This window comes from Lithobates pipiens, unplaced genomic scaffold, assembly GCF_037356315.1.
Source record: "Lithobates pipiens isolate NorthernLeopardFrog02 unplaced genomic scaffold, aLitPip1_a1.2 Scaffold_10, whole genome shotgun sequence".
NCBI classification, from domain to species: Eukaryota; Metazoa; Chordata; class Amphibia; order Anura; family Ranidae; genus Lithobates; species Lithobates pipiens.
Genome location: NW_027507686.1, coordinates 45,372,589 through 45,395,768, shown reverse-complemented (window position 1 = coordinate 45,395,768; position 23,180 = coordinate 45,372,589). Strand labels below are relative to the sequence as shown.

At 43.5% G+C, this 23,180-nt stretch overlaps 1 protein-coding gene across 1 annotated transcript in view; it reads left to right on the top strand.

The window, feature by feature from the left end:
• Positions 1-23,180, top strand: part of LOC143930267 (fatty acyl-CoA hydrolase precursor, medium chain-like) — a 56,219-nt gene that overhangs the window by 12,404 nt on the left and 20,635 nt on the right. Inside the window, exons 3-8 of the mRNA XM_077454426.1 lie at positions 1,694-1,832; positions 7,627-7,760; positions 7,944-8,097; positions 11,705-11,818; positions 15,490-15,585; positions 21,166-21,306. Coding sequence (XP_077310552.1) covers positions 1,694-1,832; positions 7,627-7,760; positions 7,944-8,097; positions 11,705-11,818; positions 15,490-15,585; positions 21,166-21,306 — 778 coding nt within the window. The remainder of the gene's footprint in view (positions 1-1,693; positions 1,833-7,626; positions 7,761-7,943; positions 8,098-11,704; positions 11,819-15,489; positions 15,586-21,165; positions 21,307-23,180) is intronic.

Below are 23,180 nucleotides of genomic sequence, written 5' to 3'. Positions count from 1 at the left end.
GCTATGCTCATTATGAGGGGCTCCCACCATCCCTGTGCTGTGCTCATTATGAGGGGCTCTCACCATCCCTGTGCTGTGCTCATTATGAGGGGCTCCCACCATCCCTGTGCTATGCTGACTTCCTCCTGGGGCTGCTTACAGTGCAGGTGTCATTGCTGTATATCAGAGTGCTGATGTCAGTGCTCTCTATCACGGTGCTGCTGTCAGTGCTGTATATCACGGTGCTGGTGTCATTGCTGTATGTCACGCTGCTGATGTCAGTGCTCTCTATCACGGTGCTGTTGTCAGATGACTCTATCACGGTGCAGGTGTCATTGCTGTATGTCACGCTGCTGGTGATCATCTCCTGCACCCTCTTCTTTGCCTACCCTGGTCCCTGACCTTCCGTCTCCTCCATTGCCTTCATGCGCTCCACAGTCCTGAATTGTCAGAACAATTTCCCATATAAAAAAAGAATGCTTGTAGTTATCGATCCCAAATTCACCTCATACATGTGTTATGTCATTGGCCATGTGGTGGGACTATGTTTGCACAGCTATTAATTATTTTGTGGCTGCAAATTTGACCTGTAGGTTTGCAACGTTCGCCTCCCATTGAAGTCAATGGGGCCGCCGCGAACGTTCCGTTTCGGGAACGATCGGCCTCGTTCGCGGTCCGCGTTCGCGAAACGTCCCGTCGGAAGTTCGTCCATCACTATTGCTGAATAGTTTCTTTAACATAATGATTGATGTTCTATATTACCTGTGTTTGATACATGGGACATTATATTTTCTTAATATTTACTTCCTTTTTTTACCATTTGCTATAAAACATATCCAAAAAATGTTTTTAAAAAATATATAATTTTTTCATAAATTTAGGCCAATATGTATTCTGCTACATATTTTTGGTAAAAAAAATTCTAATAAGCGTATATTGGTTAGTTTACGTGAACATTATAGCGTCTACAAATTATGGGATATAGTTTTATTAATTTTTATGCTAGTAATAGCGGCGATCAGTGACTAATCGGACACTAAGTGACATTTTGTGGAAACCAGTGACACTAATACAGTGATCAGTGCTAAAAATATACACTGTCATTGTACTAATGACACTGGCTGGGAAGGGACTAAACATCAGGGGCAATCAAAGGTTTAACTGCGTGCCTAGCCAGCAAGGGAAGAGAAGGATTTTGTTCACTGCCTTGCACAGAATCCACCCCTTCACCCCTGTCAAAATGGAGAGCTACCTGGTTTAGATAGGCAAAACTCAGTTCTGTGTATTTTCCCGATGATTGGGGGGTGCCAGGTGCCCAGCACCCAAAGATTGGCTTCTGTTGTGTATAATCACAGCAAAAGTGGCCCGCCAGCGGCGAGTGCGCCCCCTGCAGGCGGAAGTGCAGAATCATGTATATATGCGTGATTCTGCACAGGAGAGCTGCCCTGTAGCAGTAAAACTGCTATGGGGCAGTCCTTAAGTGGTAGAGCCCTTTCCCTGCCCCTGTCCCCCCTGTTGAACTGAAGGGGCCTGGACCCTGTACAGGAGGGCTGGCTTACCCCCCTATTGGCAGCCTTGTTTAGGAGGGTCCAGCTGTTAAACTGATCGCACAGCTTGCACATTACACCAGCAGAGACACAATCCTGGTGTAATCTGTGGCGCTGCGTCTGCGTCATCATCATCCGTGTCAGCATCTTGTATTTTGGTCTTTCAGGTGTTTGCAGGACTTGGGGATTATGGAGGGAATGACCACCTACTACAAATCTACATTCAAGATGCCACCTCTGTCGGAGGATTGCCTGTATCTGAATATCTTCACTCCAAGCGACAGAAAGAAGGACTCAAAGTTACCTGTGAGTATCGCAACAAAAGAGGAGGCTGCTGGTGATGCAAACCTAAAGTGTAAATAAGTTCAAAAGAAAAAACACTTACAGTATCTCACAAAAGTGAGTACACCCCTCACATTTTTGTAAATATTTTCTTATATCTTTTCATGTGACAACACTGAAGAAATGACACTTTGCTACAATGTAAAGTAGTGAGTGTACAGCTTGTATAACAGTGTCAATTTGCTGTCCCCTCAAAATAACTCAACACAAAGCCATTAATGTCTAAACCGCTGGCAACAAAAGTGAGAACACCCCTAAGTGAAAATGTCCAAATTGGGCCCAATTAGCCATTTTCCCTTCCCGGTGTCATGTAACTCGTTAGTGTTACAAGGTTTTAGGTGTGAATGGGGAGCAGTCCATACCAGGCCGAAGGGCCTGGTATGGACTGATGGGGGAAACCCACGCTGTTTTTTGTTTTTTGTTTTTTAAATGATTTTTAATGTATATTGCTGGGATATGGCACTACATTACAGCTGCGTGCAATTTTAGGTTACATTTTTTCCTTTAGAAATGTCATTTCGTTGCAGTATTGTTCTAAACATGGGGAACATGCGCTTCTTTACAGGTAGGCTAAGGGGACCCCCCCCCAAGCATGATATTTAAAGGAATATTGCATTTTTATGGTTTCACTTTAAGCATTATTAAAATCACTGCTCCTGAAAAAACATTCATTTTACAAAACATTTTGATGAATTGATACATGTCCCCTGGGGCAAGACCCGGGTCCCAAAATACTTTTTATGGCAATAACTTGCATATAAGTAAAAGTAAGTGGTGTTGCGCTCCTAGAGAATACATTTCTTAGCAAATACTGATTGAGGTGAGTATTAATTGGAATTCATAACGTAAAATACCAAGGGGTCTAAATAGATTGCTATCTGTTTTCAATAAGGTATTAAAACAATAAAACACAGTAAAATTTATATAAAGTATAGGACAGGTATGGCTAGACAATTAAAGTGGAGGTCCACCCTAAAGTGGACCTTCTGCTCATTGGAATCCTCCCCCCCTCCGGCGCCACAATTGGCACCTTTCAGGGGGGAGGGGGGTGCAGGTACCTGTACAGTACAGGTATCTGCACCCACTTCCGGGATAGCTCTCTGCGGAAAGGGGCGTAGATTACGCCACTTTCCGAAAGTCCCCCGCTGCCTGCTGGGAAACACACAGATCCCAGAGGCAGCGGGTCCATCCTTATTGCGCAGCGCGACTCGCGCATGCGCAGTAGGGAACCGGGAAATTAAGCCGAAAGGCTCCACTTCCTGATTCCCATACCCAAGATGGCGGCGGCAGCACCCGAGAGACGATCGAGAGATCGGCTTGGGGTGCCGACATCGCGGGCGCGCTGGACAGGTAAGTGTCACTATTTTAAAAGTCAGCAGCTGCAGTATTTGTAGCTGCTGGCTTTTAAAAAAAAAAAGTGGAATGTGGAGCTCTTATAGGGTCCACTGTGCAAAATAGTGCAAGTGTGTCAGTGTTTTCCAGGGACACTGAGTGTGATTAGCCTTTAGCTACCACCAATCGCCGCACGCTTAACAGGTCCTGCAAGCCAATCGTAGCGAGATACAACAAAGCGGACCAATGACAGAGCTCGGTTGGCTGGAGGCAGCGCGCAAAGGCTCTATATCCCCTCTTTATACCCTGTTACACTGAATAAATGAGACTGACCCAGCGGGAAAAAGAACGAAAGGACCTCCCAAGGACCCCCCAGGCTTTGCTGCATACCCAATAAGGGACGTGCAGGAACACCACAGCTTGAAAGTTGCACTTGCACTATTTTGCACAGTGGACCCTATAAGAGCTCCACATTCCACTTTGGGATTTTATCTATTTATTATTATTTTTTTCACTTTGCATATTTTGCAAAGTTCTGCCATATATTTGCACTTGCACTCAATTTTACTGTGTTTTATTGTTTTAATACCTTATTGAAAACAGATAGCAATCTATTTAGACCCCTTGGTATTTTACGTTATGAATTCCAATTAATACTCACCTCAATCAGTATTTGCTAAGAAATGTATTCTCTAGGAGCGCAACACCACTTCCTTTTACTTTCTTCTACACATTGGGGCAACAGTTTGGCCCTAACGGTGGATGCAGCACCTATAAAATATATGTAGATTCCCTTTTAGCGCAGGAGTACCCATCTTACAACTTGCATATAAGCCTTTAACTACTTGCTGCCCGCCCACCATCACATGACAGCTGGATGGTGCGGCTCTCGTTCTGGGTGAACGTCATATGACCACCTTCCAGAACGATCGCGGCCGCTCTGTGGCTCTTTAACCATGTGATTGGCTGTGTCAGTAACAGAGTGTGAGGAGAGGAGAGCCGATCAGCAGCATCTCCTCACAGGGGACAGCTAGGTATGTAATCAGGGCACTGATCATCAGTGCCCTGATTACAATTAAGTGCCCACCAGTGCCAGCAATGATTACCCACCACTGCCAGCAATCAATGCAAACCAGTGCCCACAATTGCCACCAATCTGTGCCCACAAGTGCCAGCAATCAGTGACCATTAGCGATGACAGTCAGTGCTGGCTATCAGTGCTGCCCATCAATGCTCATCACTGCTGCCCATCAATGCCACCTATCAATGCCCATCAGTGCCACCCATCAGTGCCTATCCCTGCCACCTATCTGTGCCCACCAGTGCCTCCTATCTGTGCCCACTAGTACCGCCTAGCTGTGCTCAGTGCCCACCAGTGTCACCCATCAGTACTGCCTATCAGTGCTCATCAGTGCCACCTCATCGGTGCAGCCTATCAGTCTCCATGAGTGCCGCCTCATCGGCGCCCATCAGTGAAGGAGAAAAATTCCTTATTTACAAAATTTACTGACAGAAACTGAGAAAAACTTTTTTTTTTCAAATTTTTTGGTCTTCTTTTATTTATTTATTTATTTATTTTTAAAGGAAAAAATAAAAACCCAGGAGTGATTAAATACCACCAAAAGAAAGCTCTATTTGTGTGAAGAAAATTCTACCAAATTTCACATGTTTACAGTGTAGGATGACCGCGCAATTGTCATTCAAAATGTGACAGTGCTGAAAGCTGAAAAAATGGCTTGGGCGGGAAGGGGGTGTATAAGTGCCCTGTATTAAGGTGGTTAAAATTAGCACTTTTGATTTTTTACATTCGTATCCCATAGACTTTAATGGTGTTCATGTGCTCGCACTATTTGTTTGTCTGTTCGCATGTTCTGGTGCGAACCGCACCGGGGGGGGGGGGGGGGGGGGGCGGGGTGTTTGGCTCATCCCTATAAATACCCTAAAATCGGACCAAAGATCCCCATCTGCTTTAATATCCTTTCCTGTGTCTACAATTCATTCTGCTCTCTCAATATCTCCCTTTGTATCCCCCCATTCAGATGCACTGAGAGCAGAGAGAGTAAGAGATGATGATGAGTAATTATTTAGAGTGAAAGATCATTTCACGTGCATCCCTTTAGATGAGCATGTTCCTCCTTGTTGGCCACTGCACGGTGCAGACTGATGAGCTGTGCTGATCAGTTGCTTGATAACCCTTCCAAAAACAGATCTGCTAGAAGGCAATCAATCAACCGATGGGTAGAATGAACAACTAAAGTCTGCACCATCCAATGGCCAGCTCCATTTCTGGAAGATATACATCTAAAGGGTGCCCAGGGACGTGAAGGACACTTTGGCTCAAGTAGACCAGCACTACAGTGACTGGAAGCACTGCAAGGAACCATGGGAGATGTGTTTTTTGTTGTCAGCAGGAAGCTGATGTGTCACCCTGTCACCCCTACCCTGCTGGCTTTTATCAAGAGCTGGAAATACTTAATACTTGAGAACAGCAGCTGCAACTACGGGAGGATATGCATATTTTTTCAGAATTCAAAAACATTCAAAACACCATCGTTGCACAGGCACTGAAGAAACGGCCCGCTGGGGAAGATTTTTCAGGGCCCCTGCCGTGCCGTGACCAGCGGCTCTCGTCATCACTGTTCTGGCCAATCACAGCGCTGGAGCCGAACCCAAAAGTAACTCCGGTGAAAGATGTCAGCAGTGGAAGCGTAGTGCGGGCGGCACTGCAGGGCATCATTCTAAGGTAAGTATTTCATAATGAGCTAGTAAGCGATGCATACTAGCTCATTATGCCTTTGTCTTGCAGGGTTTTTATTTTTTTCCGGAGGTTTACAACCTCTTTAACTGCTTGCCGACCGCCTCACGCCAATATACGTCGGCAGAAGGGCACGCCAATATACGTCGGCAGAAGGGCACAGCCCCTCCCCCCATAGTTAGAATCATTCCCTAGGACACACTTAACCCCTACAGCGCCACCTAGTGGTTAACCTATTTACTGCCAGTCACATTTACACAGTAATCAATGCATTTTTAATTGCACTGATCGACATATAAATGTGAATGGTCCCAAAATAGCGCCAAAAGTGTCCGATCTGTCCGCCATAATGTCGCAGTCATGATAAAAATCGCATATCGCCACCATTACTAGTAAAAAAAAAAAATATTAATAAAAATGCCATAAAACTATCCCCTATTTTGTAGACGCTATAACCAATCAAACGTTTATTGTGATTTTTTTTTAGTTTTTGATTTTTTTTACTAAAAATATGTAGAAGAATATGTATTGGCCTAAACTGAGGGGAAAAAAATGTTTTTTTATATATTTTTGGGGGATATTTATTATAGCAAAAAGTAAAAAATATAGCATTTTTTTCAAAATTGACGCGATTCTTTTGTTTATAGCGCAAAAAAAAAATTAAAACCGCAGAGGTGATCAAATACTACCAAAAGAAAGCTCCGTTTGTTGGGAAAAAACTACGTCAATTTTGTTTGTGAGCCACGTCGTACGACTGCGCAATTATCAGTTAAATTGATGGAATGCCGAATCGCAAAAAAAACTCTGGACTTTTGCCAGCCAAATGGTCTGGGGCTTAAAGAGGAAGTAAACCCTGATGAGTTTACTTCCTCTTTCATTCCCTGCAAAGGTAAAGCATAATGGACTACTATGCATCGCATAGTAGTCCATTATGTGTCACTTACCTGAGACAGGAGCCAGCGAAGTCACCGATGTCCCCTTGTGTACGGAGCCTCCATCTTCTCTGTGGGTCTCACTGCTCCGGCGCTGTCATTCGACGGAGCCGCAATGATGTCACTCCCGCGCATGCACACGGGAGCCGCCACTCGTGGCATATCGCCGTTAACATCGGCGCGCTCAGTGTGCCTGCACGCCGCTGTCTACGGCGCATGCAACGTAGACAGCGGTGCCTGTCTTTTGGCAAGGTAGGTTTAGGAGATATTTCTTGGACCTACAGGTAAGCCTTAATCTAGACTTACCTGTAGGTCAAAGTGGTTTGTAAGGGTTTATACCATGTTAATACCTGTATTGTCAGCGCCATCTTGAAGCCGGAATGAGGTCGTTTTCTCATTGAGGTATTTCAGAAAACTATACTGCATTTAGGCAACTAGATGGAGCCAATGACACAGGCATTAATCTCCTACAAATATTACGGTGACATTTTGTTCTGCTTGCACAAACGCTTCTGACATTCGTGCAACAAATGTTTATGAATAGACCTCTTATTGTAATGAATGTGATTTCTTGACACTGCTCAGCGCTCTGCTATGGAGCTGAAGATTTAAACAGAAGGCAACAAAACTGCTGATTTTCCACCACGTTACTCAACAATTGCTACGTAAATATGAAGAGTGATAGTGATTTGTACTTTGCTTCAGTTTGTGACGTCACCCCGCATTCTTGTGTTTTTAGGTCATGTTCTTTATACATGGGGGCGGGCTGTTGGTGGGTGGAGCCAGTTTCTACGATGGTTCTGCGCTCAGCATTTACGAGAATGTGGTTGTCGTTTCCATTCAGTACCGGCTGGGAATTCTGGGATTTTTCAGGTAAAGCTCTCAATTATTCCTCTTGTGTAAAAATAAAAAAATAAAAAACTCCCACAAAGGCCTAGATCACCCCACCATGCTGCTGTAAAGGCACCCCAATACATGGCATGGCCCTGCGCTGCATTGCTGAAAATGTTAGGTGCACATTTTTAAGTATTTTTATGTATTTCTTTCTCCCCCCAGTACCGGAGATAATGAGCTACCCGGTAATCTGGGTTTTATGGACCAGGTGGCAGCTCTCCATTGGGTGCAAGAGAACATTGCTGATTTTGGGGGAGAACGGGACTCTGTCACCATATTCGGTGAGTCCGCCGGGGGAGTCAGCGTCTCAGCTTTGGTAAGTTTCAACTTGTCGACTAACTGAGGCAATATAATTATACTTTATAACTTACCTCCCAACTTTCTGAGATGGGAACGAGGGACACCTATTATCAAAAGTATGTAGGCAAAGGACACACCCCCTGCCATGCCCCCTTAAAGGAGAATTATACAACAAAAAATAATTAGCTAAACCCAAAAGTGATTATTATTATTTTTTTACCACTACTATCCCTTTATACTGGCTTTTGAATTTCCAAATTCAGCAATTTATAAATCAGATGAAAAGTTTAGCACTGTGATCACTTTTTGGTAAATAAATAGTACATTTTATATACAACTATATAGATCAGACCAAAATGAGGGACAAATGAGGAGGAAAGAGGGACAGACTTTGTTCCAAATCAGGGACAGTTGGGAGCTATGTTTAAAGTCTAAGTTCTTGTACACACGGTCGGATAATCGGTCGGATTGCGTCTTATCGGACCGTGTCGTCGGATAATCCGACTGTGTGTGGTATGCATCGGACTGATTCCGTCCGAATCTCCGTCCGACCCAATTTTCCAACATGTTGGAAATATTTCCCGACCAACTGGGCCGGACGGACCTAATCCGATCATGTGTAGAGCATTTTCATCGGACCAAGTGCCATGCATGCTCAGATCAAATTCCTACAAATTCCTCCTACATCAAAGCTATTGGCTACTAGCCTGAATGTAGTCCCATCGTAACGAAATTATGTCATCACGTTCTGAAAGATCGGATTTTTCGCCAACTTGGCCCGACCGTGTGTATGCAACAGTTTTGGACAAGATCCGACAGACAAAATCCGACAGGCAAAATCCGACGGATTTGGTTGTGGAAATCTCCGACCGTGTGTACAGGGGCTAACACTGCCCATATTATCACAAGGGATGTTGTTCATCCCTTCTGATAGTAATAAAGTTGATAAAAAAATAAAGACAGTGTACAAATAAAAAATTCGGGGAGCTTTGTTTAAAATATGACTAAAGGCAAAACATTTTTTTTAGTTGTGGAGTGGAGAGGGATTAGAACCCCCTGTCAGTTTCAATAGCTCCCAACTGTCCCTGATTTGGAGAAATGTCCTTTTCCCTCATTTTGGTCTGATCTATATAGTTGTGTATAAAATGCACTTTTTATCTTTCAAAAAGTATTTCCCAGTGCTAAACCTTTCATTTGATTTCTAAATTGCTGCATTTGTAAATTTTAAAAGCCAATATAAAGGAATAGTAGTGGATTTAATGACTTTTTTTTGGTTAATTCTCTTTTAACCGCTTCCCGAACGCCTCACGCCTATATACTGCGGCAGAAGGGCACGTACAGGCAGATTAACGTACCTGTACGTTGCCCTTTAAGAGGCCGCTCGGGCGCCCACTCGGAGCTCTGTGACTGTGATCGTGGGTCCCGCGGACCCGATGTCCGCAGGGATACCCGCGATCGTCTTGCTGTGAGGAAGAATGGGGAGATGCTAATATAAACAATCATCTCCCCGTTCTGCCTAGTGACAGTGTCACTGATCAGCGCTCCCAGTAATCAGGAGATCAGTGACGTGTCACACACAGCCCCTCCCACCTACAGTTAGAATCATTCCCTAGGACACACTTAACCCCTACAGCGCCACCTAGTGGTTAACCCCTTCACTACCAGTGACATTTTTACAGTAATCAATGCAATTTTTTTAGCATTGATCACTGTATTAACTCCAGTGGTCCGAAAAATGTGTCAAAATTGTCTGATGTGTTCGCCATGTCGCAGTCATGATAAAAATCGAATACATCAGCGCATGCACAAAAGGAATCCTCGTAAGGGGAATTGTAAATATCTCCTAAACCATGTAGGTTTAGGAGATATTTACAGCACCTACAGGTAATCTAGGCTTACCTGTAGGTGAAAGTGTGTTGTAAGGGTTTGCAACCACTTTAATGAATGTTAGTGCACACCAACACAATATAATACCCAATTGTTTGGTAAGACATAAAAGATAATTAAATAGATACCAAACATGTCACAGATTTAAAACTGCACACACACGTAGAACTGTCCCTTCAATTTTTTTATCAACTTTATTACTATCAGAAGGGATAGACAACATCCCTTGTGATAGCATAGGCAGTGACAGGTACTCTTTACTGAGATAATTTGAGGTCTATAGACCCCAGATCTCTCCTTCTGCCATAAAAAAAATCAGATAAAACCAAAATAGTTTTGAACCGATGCTTTCACAGGCCGGTAACAGCTTTTTTTTTACATTAGCCAAAGCCGAAAGTTAAAGTGGGTGTACACCCTTACAAACCACTTTGGCCTACAGGTAAGCCTAGATTAAGGCTTACCTGTAGGTCCAAGAAATATCTCCTAAACCTACACGGTTTAGGAGATATTTACAAAAAGACAGGCACCTCTGACTACAGCGCATGTGCCCTAGACAGCGGCGCACATGCGCACTGAGCATACTGCTGCTCACGGCGATATGCCGTTAGTGGCGGCTCCCGTGCGCATGCGTGGGAGTGACATCATCGCTGCTCTGGCGCTGTGAGTGGCCGGAGCAGCGATACCCGGAAGATTTACGCTCCGTACTACAGGGGACAACGGTGACATCACTGGCTCCTGTGTCAGGTAAGTGACACATAATGGGCTACTATGCGATGCATAGTAGCCCATTATGCTTTACCTTTGCAGGGAGACAAAGAGGAAGTAACACCCATCAGGGTTTACTTCCTCTTTAAAGTGTATTTTTTTTGCAGTTGAAAAGCCGCTACGCAAAAAAATTGCAAAACCCACCATTTTATTCTCAAGGGCCTCAAAATATATAATGTTTGGGGGTTCTAAGTAATTTTCAAGCCTAAAAATGTAGATTTTACATATATGTGAGAATTTTCCAGGGGCTGAAGTGGTTAAAAAAATCCCTAAACTCTACTCAGTGACTTTGCCTCGTCTGTGATGATGTTATAAGTCTACTGCAGGCATTTCCTCAGTCGCCCCTCCACCAGTGATCAGACTGTACATTGTAACTCTGTATCAAGTCACAAGGTGAGAGGCTGTAGCAGGGGCTAATCTGTGTCAAACAGGTTTGTGAACACAGCCAGGAAATTCACAGGCACCAGGTTTTACATGACTGTGTCATCTCTGAGCTGGAATGTCAACCCAAGAAGTAGATGGTGACCCTGGATAAACAAAGATGGCACCGTCCTGTAGAGGAAAGCAGATGAAGACATTATTAGGTGGGGTACTGTGATCTCTGTGGGAGTGATAAATACCTGAAAGTCTTGCATATTACCAAGGATACAGTATATGTACATGGGAAAATATATCTGATGACAGATTCACTTTTAGCACTTTTGAGTCGCAGACTCAAAACATACATCCTCTAAATGAGTGTCAGAAAGGTGTCAGTAAGCAGTGTAAGCACCTGAATGTGACTTGCTATCAGTCTCTTGCAGTCCCTGTACAGCAGAGCTCAGACTGAAAAAGGGCAAAGTGGTACAAAGAGCCAATCGATTCATGTGCTGACAAGCAGCATGCTAAAAGCAGGAGAGAGCAGAGTGACAGAGAGATGAGCTTATCAGTCTGATGCTTCATACAGTATTTATTATCTTTCCCTGTTCTAGGTGCTCTCCCCTTTAACAAAAGGACTTTTTCACAAAGCCATCGCTGAGAGTGGTACAGTGGCGATGCCGGGGATGGCGGTCAGCAAGCCGGAGGAACTCACCTTCTACCGTGATGTAAGTCCACCATCATACATTGCCTTAACTCCTCCCCCCACATCATTCACCCCGACTTCCACATCGTTCACCTTGCATTCTGCACCAGCCACTCTCATTCCCTTCCCCTTCCCACCTCCGCCCCCCCCCCTCCCCACCATCATCCAATCCATCCCTCACTCTGCCCGTCGGTGTCCACTGACCTCCACCCGCACTTCTGCCACGCCGAGGAGGAGGGGTTGACACCACCATACACTCTGGTCCAGCACCCTTCACTGCACTAGGAGAAACAATAGGTGCAGACACAGACTTGACAACCATACTTTCTGACACTGACTGGGGGGACACTGACACCAAAAAGGGCCTCACAGACGCAGATTCTGACTAGACAGAGACACTTGGATTCCCTGGTACAACCTCCGCCAAACCCAGAATTCCTCCACCAGCTCAGGCTTATTGTGCAAAGCCTCAGGGCACAGGCTATAAGGGTGACCAATCTTATCACATAGGTTACATTTAACGATGTTACCGTCCTTCGCCAGATGCCCCAGTTTCTGACACAAAGAGCACTTCTGTTCTGGACAGTTAGAGGAGAGATGTCCCTTGACTCCACAATTATGGGACACCTTAGGTTGACCAGGGTGAAAGACGGTAATCTTATCTCTACCAATAAAGGCAGAGAAGGGCAAATGCTTGACCACATTCCCACACACACTCAACCTCATTGACACCAACCACCCACCTGTCCAGATTCCTCTATCATCCACAATCTTTTTTTAGTGGGCACAACGTTTCACAAAACCTCCTCAACCAGACCCATAAATCCTCGAGGGGTATAGACTCATTCCTTGTCAGGATAGTCACTTTTTTTTACATGGTATACCTCAGTGCTATATAAATGGATAAAAAAGTATGTGACTGTGGGTGTCACTAGAGTGTAAATTTTTTTTATTAAAAATCTTACAAACATACAACATAATACAACCATATTTACATATATACAAAAAAATAAATAGAAATAAATATATACATAAATAAACAAAAACAAACAAGTTTACATCAACAAACAAGGGAAAAGAAAATGTATTTTTTTCCGAAAATAGCATAAATAGAACGGTATACAAAGAAATATCATTTTATTATCCGTAAACTACTAAACTAAGCAAAACTCAATCCTACTTCAACCTAAACACACCCTCGGCTAAAAAATGATTAAACATTGATCCCATGCATGCATGCAGGCTTTTCCAAAAAAAATACAATCTTATATAAAAATCTAGGGGACGGGAAAGGACAGAAAGAAAAGCCGACAAAAAAGATATTTGGGGGGCACACCCTAAAAGATGCATTAAAGATGGTGCAGCCATAAGACCATAAAACAGAACAAAATATTACAGCGCACACGAGCAAAAAAAAAACATTTACCTCCTGCAAGGCTTATTTACAACACCTAGACATTTTCAAAAACACGGGGGTTTGGACACACCATATTGCTATATGGTGCTTAAGCCCATTTACTGTGACAAAGTACCCCATGATTAGTGGGTCCTACACTATCCATAGATTGGGAGATCCTGCTTCTCTAAACCATGGGAGCCATACACTCCTCTATATGGGAGAACTAGAGGTCTCGACATTAATGAGAGGTACTGATGAGGGAGTGGGGTGCTCCACGCCCAAAGGGATTTGGTCAGAATCCATACAGTAGACAAACAAGATATTTGGGGGGCACACCCTAAAAGATGCATTAAAGATGGTGCAGCCATAAGATCATACAACAGAACAAAATATTACAGCGCACACATGCAAAAAAGACATTTACTTCCCACAAGGCTTATTTAAAACACCTAGACATTTTCAAAAAACATTATCAAAAATATGGGGATTTGGTCACACCATATTGCACCATATTGGTATATGGTGCTTAACCACTACAATACAGGGCACTTTCACCCCCTTCCTTCCCAGCCCAATTTTCAGCTTTCAGCGCTCTAGCGCTTTCAGTGACAATTGCGCGGTCATGCTACACTGTACCCAAATGAAATTGTTATCATTTTGTTCGCACAAATAGAGCTTTATTTTGGTGTTATTTATTCACGACTCCGTTTTTTTTTTTGCGATATAAGCGCAAAAATAGCGGAAATTTGGAAAAAATCTATATTTTCTTTTTTCTATTTGAAAAGAAATCCAATAAAATCACATTTTGTCATAAATTTAAGCCAAAATGTATTCTGCTACATGTTTTTGGTAAAAAAAAATTCCGTTAAGTGTATAATAATTGGTTTGTGTGATCACGGACATATGTGCGCAAATGATCATGTACATATGTGTGCAGGTGATCACGTACATATGTGTGCAGATAATCATTGGGACATGTGATTTTAGTGGGACATATGTGGGGGACATGTTTTTATTATTAGGGACATGTGTTTTTATTATTTGGGGACATGTATGTTTTGGGGACATGTGTGTTTTGGGGACATATGTGGGGACTGTGTTTGTACTGTGTGGTGTGTTGTGTGTTTACACTACACTGATGATCAGTGAGTAAAAAGCTGTAAAAAGCAGCCCATACTCACTGATCATCAGCCGGCTGCAGCGTTCTGCTCTCCTCTCCTCAGCGGTGACTTCCGTGTGAGGAGAGGAGAGCCGATTGCCTAGCAACCGGCTGTTTGTTTACATCACATGACGGCCGTGATTGGACACGGCCGTCATGTGATCAGGAGGGCCAATCACAGAGCCCTCCTACCGATCTGAGATGTGCCGTGTCCGGGTGACACGAGCACATCGGGATCGCGCCCGCTGCGCGGGCGCGGGCGCGCGCGCGTGCGATCCCGCTACTCCTGAAGGACGTTCCTGAACGTCCTATCAGGAGTAGACGGCTCCCACCCGGCCGTATATATGCATTGGCTGGGTGGGAAGTGGTTAAGCCCACTTACTTGCTTAAGCACCATATAGCAATATGGTGTGACCAAATTCCCATATTTTTTGATAATGTTTTTTGAAAATGTCTAGTTGTTTTAAATAAGCGGGAGGTAAATGTCTTTTTTGCATGTGTGCGCTGTAATATTTTGTTCTTTAGAAAGAAAAGCCGCACACCCAGAGACTGACAGATAGCAGCTATGGGGACCTGAAATTCCTCCACGCCTTTATCCAGGCCCCCGAGCGCCACCTGTCCTTCTCAAGACCCAGAATCTTCACAACCTCACCACAACAGGAAGGACTTTTTTGAGAGTGAAAACAGACTACTAAGCTAACTAGAAAAAGTATCTCAAAATCGAAATCCCAGTGAGTTTGAAAGACTCTGTATGACCACTCCGCATAACTTAAGCGGGAAAGGAATGGGCATTAGAGTGTAAGCTCCTCTGGCGCAGAGATGGATGTGACTTGCTCAGTGTTCTCTGTACAGCACTATGGAATATGTCAGAGCTATATAAATGGAAAATAACAGTGTGTGACAGTGGAGGGACATTAGAGTGTAAGCTCCTCTGGTGCAGAGACTAATGGAAATTGCTTGGTGTTCGCTGTACAGCACTATGGAACATGTTAAATATATATAAATTAACAGTCATTTTTTTTTTAATTATTATTTTTTACATATGATAGGCTCACTTTATCAGCAGTCAGCATCTTTATTACAAAAGTTTTTACTGATGAGATTTCTGATTGGGGTTTGTGTGTCCTCCCTGCAGGTGGTGTCAGAGGTGTCGGGCTGTGATGTGTCCTCGGTGGTGAAGTGCCTCATGCTGAAGTCGGATAAGGAGATTTTGTCTGCCACTGAAAATCTGGTGCGTCATATTCAAGGACAGGCTCAGAGCTGCGTTGCGTATCTTTAGACACCAGGACTCCTGGAACAAAGACAACACACCAATGTATTACTTTTCATTTAGGCCTCATGTACATTGGATGTTTTTAATGTGGCTGTTAGGGGTGCCTGGCGGGGTTTTTATTTTTTTGCCTCTAAACGCCCCTCTATGATAGTCCATATGTCCATGCACACATAGGCGTTTAGAGGAGCTTAGAGGCAGATACATTAGAAGGCAACAACCAGACAAATTCCCAGAGCAGCTGATTGATCGGGGCTTTGGCTTATGGCGTCATCCTAACACAACAGTATAAGAGGAAAAATGGAAAGCTGGCAACTTGTAGATCCCAATATGCTAATTTTATTAATGCAGGGGGCATACAAAAGATACAGAGGCTTACGTGTTTCGGCACGTCATCATACTCATAGCCAGTTTAGAGGCGGGGGCGTTTAGAGACCCACTACTAGGGCATCCAGGTGCAGCAGCATTTTGGCAGAAAAAAAATGATTGGCGCCTGTAAACATGTGTAGATTGATATAATAATTATACGTATTAACCACAAATGTACTGCAGGTGAGCGGCAGCTGTAGGCTAAACGATGTACCCGTACATTGCTGCCTACTTCTGGGGGAAGCAGTACATTTGTGGTTAATAAGTATAATTATTATATCAATCTACACATGTTTACAGGCGTCAATCATTTTTTTTCTGCCAAAATTGGCAGTTAGTCAGCTCCCCCCAGCATCAGTTAGTGTCAGATTTTCCACCGCACTATCGCAGTCCCAATCATGTGTTGCTGATCGCCCCCATTAGGAGTATAAAAAATAACAAAAAATTCAAGTATATTTACTATCGTTTGTAGGTGCTAAAACCTTCATACAAACCAATCAATATACACATATTGGGATTTTTTTTTATAAAAAGCATGTAGCAAAACACATTTTGACCAAAATTTATGAAGACATTTAATTTTTTTTAGTTTTTTTATTGGATATGTTTTATAAGAGAAAGTAAAAAAAAATTATTTTTTTTCAAAAATGTTGGTCTTTTTTCGTTTATATCACAAAATAATAAAAACCTAGTGGTAGTCAAATACAGTGTTTTGAAAAGGTATTCATACCCCTTAAAATTTTCCACATTTTGTCATGTTACAAACAAAAATGTAAATGTAATTAATTGGGATTTTATGTGATAGACCAACATGAAGTGGCACATAATTGTAAAGTGGAAGGAAAATGCACAGCAGTTTTCAAGTCTTGCCACAGATTCTCAATTGGATTTAGGTCTGGACTTTGACTGGGCCATTCTAACACATGGATATGCTTTGATCTAAACCATTCCATTGTAGCTCCGGCTGTATGTTTAGGGTCGTTTTCCTGCTGGAAGGTGAACCTCTGCCCCAGTCTCTAGTCCTTTGCAGACTCTAAGCCCTTGTACACACAGTCAGACATTCCGACAACAAAATCCGTCGGATTTTTTCCGACGCATTTTGTCCGAAACTGGTGTTGCATAGACATGGTCAGACAAAGTTGTCGGAAAATCCGATCGTTCAGAACGTGATGATGTTCATTCGTTACGACGGGACTACGTTCAGGCTAGTAGCCAATAGCTTTGGTCTTGTAATTTGATCTGAGCATGCGTGGCACTTTGTCCGATCGGAATTCTCTATAAACGATCGGACAAAGTCTGATCGGATCATGTTGTCGGAAAATTTTATATCCAGCTCTCGAACTTTGTTGGTTGGACATTCTGACGGAAAAAGTCAGATGGAGCCCACACACGGTCGGATTATCTCGCAACACGGTCCGATCGGACATTTTCCGACGGAATTTCCGATCGTGTGTACAAGAGCTTACAGGTTTTCTTCTAAGGCCGCGTACACACGGGCGGATTGTCTGCCCAACTTAGTCCGCTGAACAGTGTTTCAGCGGACAGTCCGCTCGTGTGTGGGCTTCAGCGGACTTTTTCAGCGGACAATCTGACGAACAAAGTCTTACGGAATTTCCGTAAGACAGTCCGTTCAAACTTGGTTTTGTCCTTCCAAACTTGGTTTCAGCGGACAGTCCGCTCGTGTGTAGGCAAGTTGGACGGACTAAGTATGGCGCATGCTCAGAACGGATTTACACGGCCGAAGGTTGCATTGCAGTGTATAGGACGTCGTTTTTCTAGTCCCGTCGTACGTGCTGTACACGTCATCGCGCACGCTTTCAGCGGACTGTCTGCTCATCGTGTGTGGTCAAGTCCGTTCATGCAAATTTTGAACGGACTGTCTGTCGGATTGTCTGACGAACCTAGTTGGGCAGACAATCCGCCCGTGTGTACGCGGCCTAAGATTGCCCTGTATTTGGCTCCATCCATCTTCCCATCAACTCTGACCAGCTTCCCTGTCCCTACTGAAGAAAAGCATCCCCACAACATGATGCCACCACCATGTTTCATGGTGGGGATGGTGTGTCCAGGGTCATGTGCAGTAAAAAGTAAAAGTATTCACACCCTTTGACACGTTCCACATTTTGTCATGTTACAACCAAAAACGGAAATGCATTTTAATGGCATTGTATATCATAGATCAACACAAAGTGGCATGATTTTAAATTTTTTTTACAAATAAAGATGTGAAAAATGTGGTTTGCATTTGTATTCAGCCCCCTTTACTCTGATACCCCTAATTAAAATCTAGTGGAACCAATTGCCAGTCACCTAGTTAATAAATAGAGTCTACCTGTGTGTAATTTAATCTCAGTATAAATACAGCTGTTCTGTGAAGCCCTCAGAGGTTTGTTAGAAAACCTTAATGAACTTAGTTTTCCGTTTTGCTTTTAGGCCAAAGAGTTCAATTTTGGTCTCATCGACCAGAGCACCTTCTTCCACATGTTTGCTGTGTCCTCCACATGGCTTCTCACAAACTGCAAACAGGACTTCTTATGGCTTTTTTTGAACAATGCCTTTCTTCTTGACAATGTTTGATAAAGGCCAGATTTGTGGAGTGCACAACTAATAGTTGTCCTGTGGACAGATTCTCCCACCTGAGCTGTGGATCTCTGCAGCTCCTCCAGAGTTACCATGGACCTCTTGGCTGCTTCTCTGATGAATACTCTTCAGTTTAGGTGGTCGGCCATGTCTTGGTAGGTTTGCAGTTGTGCCATACTCTATTCATTTTCGGATGATGGATTGAACAATGCTCTGTGAGATGTTCAAAGCTTGGGATATTATTTTTTATAACCTAACCCTGCTTTAAACTTCTCCACAACTTTATCTCTGACCTGTCTGGTGTGTTCCTTGGCCTTCCTGATGCCGTTTGTTCACTAAGGTTCTCTAACAAACCCATGCGGGCTTCGCAGAACAGCTGTATTTATACTGAGATTAAATTACACACAGGTAGACTCTCTTTACTAATTGGGTGACTTCTGAAGGCAATTGGTTCTACTAGATTATAATTAGGGGTATCAGAGTAAAGGGGGCTGAATACAAATGCACACCACACTTTTCACTTCTTTCCTTCCACTTCACAATTATGTGCCACTTTGTGTTGATCTATGACATAAAATCCCATTAAAATGCATTTCCGTTTTTGGTTGTAACATGACAAAATGGGGAACGTGTCAAGGGGTATGAATACTTTTACTTTTTACTTTATGAATACTTTTTCAATGCACTGTACCACCAAGAAGAAAGCTCCATGTATTTATGTTTGGGTACAGCGTTGCATGATCACGCAATTGCCAGTTAAAGTAGCGCAGTGCCTAATAGCAAAAAATGGTCTGGTCATTAAGGCTCGGTTCACACAGGGGCGACTTGTCCAGGCGACTTCGCCGCCTGACAAGTCGCGCTCTGTTCTGTACTATGGAACCGTTCTAATAGGAGCGACTCAAGTCGATCCGACTTAGAAAAAAGGTTCCTGTACTACTTTGGGGCGACTTCAGGCGACTTGCATTGACTTCTATACAGAAGTCGTTTTGCAAGTCGCCGCTGATCGTGTGCAGGTCGCGGCGCTGCAAGTCGTGCCGCCCCTGTGTGAACCGAGCCTAAGGAGTAAAACCTTCCAGAGCTCAAGTGGTTAAATAATAATTATTGACTTATTTAAATAATAATAGAAATAATAGGTTCAGTGCACCAAGTGATGACATTCTATATAAAGTATGTGATTTATTAGCTGTATCTTGAGTTGCTTGTTTGTCCTTCTCGCTGGTCTCGCTGTGCATTGCCACCAGGCAATGATGAGAGATGAGAATTTTTCCTTAATTGTGGCAAATGCAAAACTGCCAATTTCACAGTAAAATCACATTTTCCAAAATCTCAGACAGTGCAGGAGATGACAATGATTGCTCAGGGAAGTCCATGGATGGTGCTGGATCCCTGAGGTTTCTGTATTCTATATTCTTGTTATCATCCAGTAGTATGGCGGGGTGTATATATTAGGGCTGTGGAAATGAAAGATTAATTCCTTGATTAATCAATACATTTTTTTTGATCGATCAAAATTCTTTTAATCGGTACTCACCTCTCCGCCGGCTTCCGGGTCTTCATGGAGTTCCGTCGAAGATCCAGTGATGTCACGGACATCGACGTCACCGGGCTCCTCCCCCCTTCACCAAGTGCCTCTGTCTGCTAACGAGGGGAAGGAGTCCGGTGACGTCAAAGTTCTGATTGAACGTAACGCGTACGGGGAGGAGCTACGCATGACGTCACCCACTGCTGCCCTACGGAACTAACACGATTGTGTGCTTTACGTGCTGTGTTTTATCCTTATGTGAGTAGTTTGTGTTTGCACACAAAAATTGTATCTTATACTTAAGCAATGAGCACTATAGATCTTTTCTTTCTACCCATGACCTGGTGCTTGGTCCTTGTGGGATCTAAGAGAAGTGAACATGAGAGAAGTTTATGGTCCGTGTTAACCCTTTTTATACCTGCTTGCATGACCACCTGTTTGCACAGGGGTCTGGGCCATAAGGTGAGAGTGATTAGTTAGACCGGAGGTGAAGGGATTGTCACGCTACTGTGGAAAATAAAATTACTTACGTCAGTGCTACAGTTTGAATTTAAAATGTATTTGTGTGAACTGTGAAGTTAAGTCATGGATTGTGGAAACAAACTAGTGTGGGGTGATTGTATATAGTGTATACCAGATTTACCACCGACTAATGCAGAGTTGCAATGCAAGGAGATCAGCTAAAAGTAGTTGGATCTGTATGTGCGTTATAGTTAATCTAAATTAGTCGATTAATCGATTTAAAAAAAATCGATTAATCGAACACGAAAATTTTAATCAGTAACAGCCCTGATATATATATAGATGATTTGAATATTGGGTTGGTGGGTTCTACACTTTGTAGGGCTTCCATGATCACCTTGTGTGGTGAGAAGGATGAGTGAACCTAGAAGTGAAGTGTCACACCGAGATAATGAAGTCTAAAAAGAATAAACCAACGTGTTTCAGGGGCTGTGCCTCCGCCCCCCTTCATCAGGAATTAAGGAAATGTAACAATATAATCAATAGTTGGATGTTATTGAAGTGTTGTGACTCTGCACAGTATCCATCACGTCTTTCTTTTTCTTCAGGGTTTCCTGCCGTTGCCAATCTGTGTGGATGGCGTCTTCCTTCCTAAACCGGTGGAGGAGATCATGGCCAACAAGGAGAGCAACCGGGTCCCCCTCCTCCTGGGTGTCTGTAACCATGAATTCGGATGGATGCTACCCGAGGTAATGTCGTCCATATCCCATCCCCCGTCAATCATCATCCAGACAGGAACCTGCCATTCAGAAGGCTCTAGAGAGAGTGAGAACAATGTAACAGAGGCTTCCACAAGACAAGAATTACGTGTTCCCTCTCCCAATCAGCATGAATTATTTTTAATCCTCATTCTGTTAGTATTAGTAAAGAGATAGGAAAGTATATCATAATTACTTGTTTTAAACTTTTTTTTACATTTTCTTCAGTTTCTTCTTGGGTTTTTGCCAAGGCAAATTATGTCATACATCCTAGGAGTCTTCAGGAGAGGAGGAAAGGTTTACTCAGCTAAGCACACCTTCCTGCATGCATGCCTGAGCTAAGGGCAGATAGATTCCAAGATGAAAATGCTACATCAATCACTTGCCCTTCTCAAGATGGCCACAACCAGAAATGCGGGGGAGGGGGGCTGTTCAAAGTGATTTCTCAACAAAATAATGCATAGAGACATGGATGGATTGATGAGTTTGCTTTGAATATTAAAAATGACCTAAACAGTGCTTTTGGTTTGTGGCACTCAGATGCAGTGTTACCTTTAAAGCTGAACTCTTAAAGCAGATGGAGGTAAATCTCCCAATATATACTGTACACTGACAACAATAAAAACCTCAAAGCAAAAACAAGACCGGAGGAGCGCCAAACCAAAGAGTGAAAACAGGCAAATTACTTTTTATTGATCATAGAGATCACATTACAGCCGACACGCCACGGCTGCGGACAAAGTTTACATATAGACTTTATAAAAATTATAACTGTAATTAGATGAAATAGATATACAATATCTCACAAAAGTGAGTACACCCCTCACATTTTTGTAAATATTTTATTATATTTTTCCATGTGACAACACTGAAGAAATGACACTTTGCTACAATGTATAGCAGTGAGTTTACAGCTTGTATAACAGTGTACATTTGCTGTCCCCTCAAAATAACTCAACACACAGCCATTAATGTCTAAACCGCTGGCAACAAAAGTGAGTACACCCCTAAGGGAAAATGTCAAAATTGGACCCAAAGTGTCAATATTTTGTGTGACCACCATTATTTTCCAGCACTGCCTTAACCCTCTTGGGCATGGAGTTCACCAGAGCTTCACAGGTTGCTACTGGAGTCCTTTTCCATTCCTCCATGACGACATCACGGAGCTGGTGGATGTTAGAGACCTTCCGCTCCTCCACCTTCAATTTGAGGATGCCACACAGATGCTCAATAGGGTTTAGCTCTGGAGACATGCTTGGCCAATCCATCACCTTTACCCTCAGCTTCTTTAGCAAGGCAGTGGTCGCCTTGGAGGTGTTTTTGGGGTCATTATCATGTTGGAATATTGCCCTGCGGCCCAGTCTCTGAAGGAAGGGGATCATGCTCTGCTTCCGTATGTCACAGTACATGTTGGCATTCATGGGTCACTCAATGAACTGTAGCTCCCCAGTGTCGGCAGCACTCATGCAGCCCCAGACCATGACACTCCCACCACTATGCTTGACTGTAGGCAAGACATGCTTGCCTTTGTACTCCTCACCTGGTTGCCGCTGTTCTGCCTAATACAGTCCGCCCATCATATGCTGTCCGCTCCGTACTGCGCATGCGCAGTACCGAGCAGCCGAAGCTTCTGAAAAACTCCGAAGTTGAACGGCGCCTGCGCCGTGAGTGGAGGAGATAGCCCCACTATCCAAGCGGACATAGGGTTAAGAATTTTAGAGGGCCCCTCGCGGGCGAGCTTCGCTCGCCACGCTTCGGGCTCGGCCTCGCTCCGCTCGGCTCTTTTTTATTCTAACTCTATGTCCACTTGGATAGTGGGGATAGAACCTGGACTCTCGGCGCAGGTGCCGTTCGTCCTCGGCAAT